General features: G+C 42.4%; 1 protein-coding gene across 1 annotated transcript in view; it reads right to left on the bottom strand.

The window, feature by feature from the left end:
- FMN2 (formin 2) overlaps nucleotides 1-10,446 on the bottom strand; it is a 99,581-nt gene that overhangs the window by 40,669 nt on the left and 48,466 nt on the right. Inside the window, exon 11 of the mRNA XM_006757663.2 lies at nucleotides 6-39. Within this exon, the coding sequence (XP_006757726.1) occupies nucleotides 6-39 (34 nt within the window). The remainder of the gene's footprint in view (nucleotides 1-5; nucleotides 40-10,446) is intronic.

Genomic DNA, 10,446 nt, shown 5'->3' on the forward strand with positions numbered 1-10,446 from the left:
GGGACACCTGGTACACCTTCCCCGCCTCCACCTCGCAGGCTGCAATGAGAGACACGCTGCTTAGGGCGCCGTCGATGGAGCGTCCAAACCACCTCAAAACCTCATAAAGCCAGGCTGTCCTGTCAACCACCATAACGGACATATGTCCTACACGTACGTTGGAAACACCAAATGCTGACATGACGAGTCTATACTCAAGGCTTCATGAGGGGACTGTGAAAAGACATCCGTAAGAGTTGGTGACTCCAGCCCAGCCGGTGTGGCTCAGTGGTTGAGCATCGACCTATGAACCAGGAGGTCATGGTTCCATTCCCGGTCAAGGGCACATGCCCGGGTTGTGGGCTCGATCCCCAGTGTGGGTTGTGCAGGAGGCAGCTGATCCATGACTCTCTCTCATCACTGATGTTTCTATCTCTCTCTCTCCCTCTCGCTTCCTCTCGGAAATCAATAAAAAAATATATTTTTTAAAAAGAGTCTATGACTCCAGTTCTGTCACTTCCACAGAGTGTCACCTGGGCAAGATACCTAACTCTGAGCCTCCGTCGCATCAGGAGAAGGGAGGGCCCGGGCCTGCCTCTCAGTGTTGTTATGAGGATCGAAACAGAGAAGAGATGGAAAGTGTCCCAATAGTGTGCCCGGCATGTGCTGTTTCCTATCATCATCATTGTCGTTATTATCCACTAACTCCTAATACAGGCTTATTCCCAAGTTCACATTTCTGAAAGCAGGGGGCTACTTGTCAGAAACACGGCAGTGAGATGGTGAGAAGGTGTTGGCCGTCAGCTTCCTTTAGGATGGATCACTTAGGACAGCCCTGTGTAGTCGGAAATTCTGTGCCCCTTCATGTCTACAGATGGGCAATCAGATATACTTAATCATATCCTAAATGGATGAGTTTTCTAAACGTATATACATTCCTATATTAGAGGGGAAATGGTGTATCAGTGAAAGGAAATAAGGCAGATTTATTAGCCCTTCTAATCATTTCGGTGAATTCTTTCTGGCAAAATCACATGAAGAAATAGTCCCAAAGGCCTTTGAGTAGCTTCTAATTGCTACCCAATCTACTCCTCTAAGACAGCGGTCGCCAACCTTTTGGACCTCACAGACCACCAGTGGTCCATGGACCACCAGTTGGCGACCGCTGCTCTAAGACACAGATATGGACTGACGACCCACTGTGTTCAAGGCACCTCTCTAGATACTATGGTTACTGCCACGAACAGAAGAGAACTGGCCTGAAAAAAATACCTGCCACAGGGAGCTTGTCTTGTCCTACACTAGAGGCCCAATGCACGAAATTCGTGCATCCAATCTCTCACCTGGTCTGATTTTCAGACCTTAGAAACCTGAGTCAAGAAAGATTAATATTTTGACTGTTAGTGACGATTGTTCAATTTCACACTTTTTATTAGAAAATGGAAGTAATGCCTGTCCCCTTGCCCTCGATGCTGTAGCATGCCTGGAGGTCTACGCAGCCATAAGAACACCCTCCCACCAGCAGCCTGCACAAGGTCATCTAATGGGCCTGGTGCCTTAGAGGGGGAGGTCATTGGTCAGGAAATCGGAGATGGGCCACAGTCTAACCATGACCAAGTCTTCTCAATTGGACCACGACTGCAGGTCTGCATTTTTACTCAGCAACGTTTAAACAACAGAAGATACAGCCGATAAGAAGGGGTAACATATTTTTAAAATGAGGGGAAATTATAGTTTCAATTACATTCTGGCTCCTATAAACTGTATTCTTAATATAAACGCTATCTTTTCTATTGCTTCTACCTTTCCCCCCTCTACTTAGAGTAGATTTCCTCACACACAAGGGGAACCAAGGGGAGTTTTAGATCCAGAAAAAAGCTCTGAGGTCATTTACTGGCAATCTCATCTCACTTCCTGTTGTCTTGTCCTACACTAGAGGCCCAATGCACGAAATTCGTGCAAGGGGCTCGGCCCTCACAGCCCCAGCTTCATCCAGAAGGTTGTCTGGAAGGTTGTTTGGCTATCCGGTCTAATTAGCATATTATGCTTTTATTATTATAGATGGTTTTTCATTAAGTCTTTTTCCATCACAATGAGAAAAGTACAATACTAGTAGCCTAGTATCTAGTAGATTAGGCCAGCACAGGGGCGGGTGGAGGTGGTGCCTTAGAGGGGGAGGTCATTGGTCAGGAAATCGGAGATGGGCCACAGTCTAACCATGACCAAGTCTTCTCAATTGGACCACGACTGCAGGTCTGCATTTTTACTCAGCAACGTTTAAACAACAGAAGATACAGCCGATAAGAAGGGGTAACATATTTTTAAAATGAGGGGAAATTATAGTTTCAATTACATTCTGGCTCCTATAAACTGTATTCTTAATATAAACGCTATCTTTTCTATTGCTTCTACCTTTCCCCCCTCTACTTAGAGTAGATTTCCTCACACACAAGGGGAACCAAGGGGAGTTTTAGATCCAGAAAAAAGCTCTGAGGTCATTTACTGGCAATCTCATCTCACTTCCTGTCCTCCTTCCGGAAGCCACAGAAGATGCTGGTCACGGATCTCGGAGTTTTGAGTGACGGCCATTCCTATCTCTCCAGGCATCTTTTCCCTCATTGAGCTGCTGTCATGATTAGAATCCTCAACTCTACCCTGAGCAGAAACCCCTCTGTCTCTCTACACGGCCTCCCTGTGGAATGACATGTCTGGAGTTTGCTTTTCAAATAGTTCTGATAGAATCACCCGATAGTCCAGCTCTGCAGTGAGTCACAGAATTCCAGGCTCTCAGAGGACGTATGAGGCCCCTTCTCTCCTATCATTCTTTATTTACTCACTCCTCCACTCTTTCTGCTAGGACTTAAAACGTTCACTGGTAGGCAACAGGCATTCAACAATTATCTGTGGAATGAAGAGAAAAGGGAATTGGATTCTCCTGTCAATACGAACCCCTCATTAATCTGGAAATGGCCTCTGTATTGGAATGTCCCGAGGCCTTGTACATGCTAGTCATCCCCCTCACATACTCTTACCCCTTACGATCAATGGTTGAACTTTGATTTGTCCATCCTTACACAACTATCTCCGCAAGGTTCACCTATCTCCAATCCCCCAACCCCTGAACTTTGTATGTCCCTCTTCTATAGAGCCTGTGTGAAAGATATAAGATAAAAGGAGAGATTCAAATAAAACAGATCTGCATTCAGGTCTGGTTCTACTAGTAGCTACGTGGTCTTGAGCTAGTCCTTAGATTATCTGAGCCCCAACTTCCTCAACTAGAAATCGGGCTGATGAAGGCCGGGCACTTGAGCACTAAGCACTGAGCTGATGGGTAAGACCAGCGGTGGGTGACAGATAACAGCGTGTAAATCTTAAACCAAGTGCCCCCAATCCCGGCCCAAATGACTACAGCTCTTCACTGTGATATAAAATGTGCACAATTATTTGTGGGTGGCTGTTGCCTTATTCATTATATTCAGAAGGAAAACCCTGTTGGATAACTAGAGAAACAAAATGTCAAGCTCTAGAATCTATATAGACTTGTATATGCGCACTTCTTATAGACATACTTTTTAAAAATATATATATATATTATTGATACCTGTTGGATAACTAGAAAAACAAAATATCAAGCTCTAGAATCTCCATAGACTTGTGTATGCGCTCTTCTTATAGACATACTTATATATTCAATGATATACTAGTATATCACTACGTTGCATAAGGAAATTTATAAGATTGGGCCCCATTCTTCGCCTAACTATAGTGCATTTTGGTGCATAACATCATCCTGGCTATTATCATCTTCAAAACTGGTGACTATGTGAATTTTTTTTAAAAAAATACCACCACTGTGCTCTCAGCAACTTAAAGGGTCATTTAGTTACATTATTAAAAACATAACACGAGATAGAGTTCCTGGAAAATTGCATTACAGTCAAATCCAAATATTTTTCTTAAAATCTGTTAAAGGCAGTTGGCACAACTGAGTAATTCCAACCATGTAGGCTTTTGTTTAATTTAAAGGCCTTCCTGATCCAAAAAGCTTTTATATTGTGTAAAAGGGCTAACCGTGGAAAGCATGAGTGAGGCTCTCAAATACAAAGACAAATCTAGCCAGAGGAGAGAACAAACAAAAGTCTCTCTGATGTTTCCACTGGAAAAGGGGCTTCAATCCCCAGACTGGCATGGCGGGGGCACAGCCAACATCATCTTATCACCATCCGATTAAAATAAGGGCGTCACACACCACTCTCAGAAATGAGCCCTGATCATGAGGTTCTGGGGTGTGTGTTTTTAGGAAACTAGAATATTCCCGCTGTAACTTCTACGTCTCCACACTCCCATCAATCAATCTATGTTGCCCAGTTTCGAGTCGCTGCTTTTCTGGGAGCTTCCAGAAGGTTTTACCGGCCTCCATAAACCTGCCTCGTCAAGTTTGAAGGAAGCCACGTCACAGACACTAAGAACAAAGAAGAGTTTCTTGATTAGATCAGAAACTCTTCTTTACAAGACCCAATGGTTTCTCATGTCAGCGTGTGTTGGACATGACTCTGGAGTGGCTTTTAAGAAACAGAAACCATGCCCTAACCGGTTGGGCTCAGTGGATAGAGCGTCGGCCTGCAGACTGAAGGGTCCCAGGTTTGATTCCAGTCAAAGGCATGTACCTTGGTTGCGGGAACAACCCCAGTGGGGGCTATGCAGGAGGCAGCTGATCGATGTTTCTCTCCCATTGATGTTTCTAACTCTCTATCCCTTTCCCTTCCTCTCTGTAAAAAATTAATAAAATATATTTAAAGAAAAAAAGAGATTTACAGCATGAAAAGTCTAAGAATCCTGAGAAATGTCCATGGGAACCCAGTACACGTGTGTATTATTATGGAGGGAGGGGAGGGAAGATGAGAAGAAAGAAAGATACGTGAAGCTTATTAGCTTTGGGGAAAATATCACAAATGTGAACCCTTTTTTCAAAGCTGATGTAAAGGAATATAAACATCTCCAGCAGAAAAACATTACAGTAACCTGCACAGAGCTGCCTCCATGGAAATTCCGGAGTGAAACAATTCTTGAGGAAATACTTCTATATTACCTAGTACACAGAAAAATTTAAATAATTACTTTATACCACCCTCACCGCCCCTAAAAATCAGAAACACATGTTTAGTTCTTTCCATCTCCTTTGTCCCGCTCCCTCCTGGGTCAAAATCACTATTATCTTTTATGGAAGTTCCTTCCTAAGTCTCCCAAATTCTACGCTTGCCAGAGCAATATTCTCAAGACATAAATCATTATCACTCCAGGTCCCTAAGTATAATCCTTCAGTGGCTGCATAGTGCGTTTAGAATAAAATATAATGTCCTTATAAAGCGTATAAACTTGTACAGTGGGTGTGCGTTCTCTCCTCTCATAGGAGGGACATGCCAAGAATGCAGGAGTAATAGACTTTTCTCCTTCCTGAAATGCTTCTGTGGCCCCTTTCATTCTCCTATAGACACACACCCGCTGTGTTCCAAATACACACACCCCTCTCATCCATTTAGACTCTTCCCGCCCAGCGTGGCTACGTTGGCTTTTGTGACCTGGTGGGTACGTATCCCTGTGGATTTGTCGCTTTCTACTCCCCTGCACACAGCCTGTATTTGAATCACGTGGGATCGCCCGCAATGCCAAGGGCGTGCTCATCTCATGCCATGGGATGGAAGATTCACCTGCTAACGTTTCCTTCCATACATGTTTTCACCTGTAAAGTCTTCACACGCCAGGACTCCATCCTAATGGCGATTTCTAACCAATTAGGTAGCAAGGGGCTTACTATGTATAGTGTAATTATCTGTTTGTATGTTTGGCTTCTGAACTACATGATACAATATGTTCTTTTTTTATATTTTATTGATTTTTTGCAGAGAGGAAGGGAGAGGGATAGAGAGTTAGAAACATCGATGAGAGAGAAACATCGATCAGCTGCCTCCTGCACACCCCCTACTGGGGATGTGCCCGCAACCAAGGTACATGCCCTTGACCGGAGTCGAACCCGGGACCCTTCAGTCTGCAGGCCGATGCTCTATTCACTGAGCCAAACCAGCTCAAGCACAATATGTTCTTTAAGTACAAGAGCCCATGGATCATTCATCTTTTCCCTCCAAGCTTCAAGCAAAATGTCTTGACAATAAAAGGTGCTCAATAAATGCCAATTCTGCCTGGCCAGCGTGGCTCAGTGGTTGAGCATCCACCTATGAACCAGGAGGTCACGGTTCGATTCCCGGTCAGGGCACAGGCCCAGGTTGCAGTATTTATCCCCAGTGTGGAGCGTGCAGGAGGCAGCCGATCAATGATTCTCTCTCATCATTGATGTTTCTCTCTCTCCCTCTCCCCTCCTCTCTGAAAGCAATAAAAATATCTTTTTAAAAAACATAATAAAAGAAAGACTAGAGCTCAACATGAACAATTCTATTGGCACCCCTTCCACTCTTTCATAAGCCACGCTCACGTGCACTATCATTTAAAAGATTTTGGTTCTTAATTATTTTCTAATTAAAACATATCTTAGAATAGGAATTCTTAAGTTGTAGCACTTTTATGTCAAGGATTCCCTGAGATTTTTAGTAGGGAATTTAATAGAAAACAGACTATGGGACTCACTGTGAGTGGGTGGGGCATATTAAAAGACATATCAAAATTACCAGCAAAGGGTTTTTCTTCAGACCATACGCATGCTCAGTTCTGACCTTCGTTACGAATTCTGCTGCAATGAGCCCAATTTCACATCTGAATATTGTGTATCCCTCAGGTTTAAGCCTGAGAAACCCCTGACCTCATGGGTCAATAGACAATCAAAGCCCAACTAGTCACAACACTGGTGACTTCGCTCATGTCCTTTCCCATGCTTGAAATTCTATTCTTCTTTCCCCTGGATGGAACATTACTGATCTTTCAAAGCCCAACTTAGGTATCATTTTCCAAGTACATTTAATCCTTACCTCCCTGCGGTTCTGTAGTATCTTATTTACAGCACTAAAAAATACCTGTTATACCATAGTGGTATATGTATGCACATAACCATTGGTGCTCTTATCTGTCTATGAATTATGAGGGAAGAATCTATGTGATTTTTTTTTCAGTGATTTAATAAACATTTGTTGAATGATAATTAAGTATTAGACTCTAATATCTCTGAATCCTTACTGATCTAAATTTCATAAATCTTATTATTATGAGATAACCTACCCATTAAATTCTTAAGCTGCCGACCTAGAAAGCATTTTGATAATGAGTATCAAGAATCTGAAAAAAAAGTTCATTGCCTCTAATCTAGTAATTAGAATTATAAGAATCTATGTTAAAGAAAAAAATAGAAAATATAGTAAAAAGGTTATGAATAAGGACGTTCAACATAATATTTCTGAAGAGTAGGCAAAACTGGAAAGAGATCATTTCTTGCAGGAATCAAATCCCTCATTAAATTATGGCACCATCATAAGATAGATTTCTATGAAACCATCTTCAATGGTTTTTAAATTATAGTAAGAGCCCCGGGAAATGCTATTAAAATTTTCACTGAGAAAAATGTATAACATAGAAGAGTGATATCCAGTCAACTGGAATGATGAATTCATTAATAGGCTAAACTTCCTTCTTTGGAAAACCCAGAGCAATGCAGGAGGACATTAACAAAGAAAACCAAACAGACACATTATGCTTTAAAAAAATGAATAACTCCTTGAACCAGAAATAGTAGAGAAACCCAAGTTAAGAAACAGGGCCCAGGCCAGGAGTGACTGAGGTGCGCGTGGGGAGGGTAAAGATCTGGGCTGATGTGGAGACAGCGGTGGGAGAGAATGGAACCAGTGTCACTACTAGAAACACAGAGAGAGGACGAGGCTCCAGGAGCCATGGAAGGAGGAAGGAAACAGCAACAGCCCCTACACAGCTGTGTGCCTGGGGCAGCGAGCGTAGACAGACAGCAATCCAGGCCAGATCGGAGCCAAGTCATTCACTCCCGTGGAGACTGACTCTGCGGGGAAACCCGACGTGCCCCCAGGGCAGGGTCCCCAAGCTGCCAGGAGAAGGTCTGGTCTGGCCAAAGGCAGGCCAAGGCAAAGCAATGGAAAAATCACCAAAGTGCAGGATTTGGGGGGTCGGGAGAAGAACAGAGAACACAAGACGGATGGATAGATAAGTTCCTGTCACAACTCCTCAACTCTGCCGCTGTAGCACTAAAGCAATCACAGACAGAACATAAATGATCGGGCGCGGATGGCCCTGTTCCAACTAAACTTCATTTATAAGAACAGGCCTCATTGAGCCCACAGGCTGTAATCTTCTAACAACTGTTTTAAATCAACATTCTAATACCACAAAGAAAATTAATGAGTAGCAAGACAGCTTATACGTATTAACAAATAAAGGATGAATTCATCTCAGATGAAACAAACATTATGAAAATCCAAATTGGATATTAAAATAGCTTTACAAATATAAAAACGGTCAAGGGAAATACTATGCAGAATAAGAACAAAAATTAATTTAATGGTAAAAATAGATTTGGTAAAAAAACAAAACAACACCATACTAGAAATCTTCGAAACAAAAAATAATTATTGTAATTTTATAATAGTTGCACTGGCAATATAAATACCAGATTGGATAGCGTCAAAGAGAGAATTAATGAATTGAAAGGCAATGTTGAGGAATGCATGATGATCATAGCAAAAGGGGTAAGGAGGGGAGTAAAATTTGAAAGAGAAGTCAGGAGACATAGACCCCAGATAAAAATATACCAAAATACTCAGGGGAGGGGGGTAAAATTTGAAAGAGAAGTCAGGAGACATGGAGGATTAGACCCCAGATAAAAATATACCAAAATACTCAGATTATTTATCATTAACTGTAGGATTACAGACAAATATATTTTTCTGTCCTATGTTTTTCAATGTTGGCTGATGTTCCCATGTTGAACTGACATTCATTTCAAAATCATAACAGAACGTGATTTTAAAAGAAGCTACTGATCGCCTTTGAACTGAATTTATAACGTCATGCTTTCTTTCCTCAAACAAAAAAATATCAGAAGTTTGCCATTGTAAATATAATTGGCGTAAACACACATAAATCAAAAGGAACAAATTTAAAGACTTGTTTTTCCTATATAGCTCAGACCTCTACACCGACATTACTTCAATGTGAAGAGAGAGTCCATTCATTTTAAACATTTTCAAGTCCGGGGACTGAAGGGGAGGGGAGGGAAGGAGGGAACAGGAAAGAATTTCTCGCCCACTTCAGGGAGCTTCATTACTCGGGGCTCTGTAAGTGCTGAGTTGACTGGAGTCATGTGGCAAGTGCTACGCCTTCTACCCAAGACAGGCCCTGGAACAGAAATCGTCATTTGGCTCAGCCACGGCCAGGAAAGCTGCTGACAACCAGAGAGAGCAAAGTAGATCAGGTTGCTTAAGCAGCCACATGTCCCCGAACTCAGAAGGCCATGGGAGCACCCCAGGGCGGTGGGGATCTGGGGAGCAAGTACAGAAAGCAGACAGAGGGGATGTTCTGCTCTTCTAAATGCTAACAGGAGAGCCAGCTGTCTTCTTCAAATGTCTCAGCCCTCAGCATTCTCTCTCAGTCGTTCCGTGAAAATAAAAGTCAACTCTCTAAGAAACCTGAGAGGAAGTGATTTAGCCAGAAAGTGAGTGTCTTAATGACTTTTCTTACCTCTTTATCCTCACACTGTTTTTTCTCTCCTATTTCTTACCTTTATCCTCACACTATTTATTCTATCCTATTTCTTTTTTTAAAAAAACATATTTCATTGATTTTCCACAGAGAGGAAGGGAGAGGGACAGAGAGTTAGAAACATCGATGAGAGGGAAACATCGATCAGCTGCCTCCTGCACACCCCCTACGGGGTATGTGCCCACAACCAAGGTACATGCCCTTGACCGGAATCGAACCTGGGACCCTTGAGTCCACAGGCCAACGCTCTATCCACTGAGTCAAACTGGTTAGGGCAATTCTATTCTATTTCTTACCTTTATCCTCACACTATTTATTCTATTTTTCCCTTGATGAATAGACGGTATTTATTGGACATTTATTAGATGGAAAGGATCAGGATCCATTCTTTACAAATATTATTGCATTTTTAAACACCTTCTTAAAACAACTCGCTTCTAGCAAAAGGTGGACAGGATATTTGAATCTTCTTTAAATGAATCACCTAAGTCAGTGTTTAAAGGAGATCTCAGTGTTTGACATCCTTGTAAATGGCTCAAGCCGTTCTCATTGTACAAGCACAGAAGATACGATCGCATTATTTCATGGACTGTAGCTTCATTTCCCCACCTTCCCTGCAAGCAACTCAGTGGAAACGCCCTGCTTCTGTCACTAACACAGAGCCAGGCCTGTGCTGCTCCCTCCCTCCCTCCCTCTTTCTTTCTTTCTTTCTTTCTTTCTTTCTTTCTTTCTTTCTTTCTT

Source organism: Myotis davidii, unplaced genomic scaffold, assembly GCF_000327345.1.
Source record: "Myotis davidii unplaced genomic scaffold, ASM32734v1 scaffold875, whole genome shotgun sequence".
Taxonomy (NCBI): Eukaryota; Metazoa; Chordata; class Mammalia; order Chiroptera; family Vespertilionidae; genus Myotis; species Myotis davidii.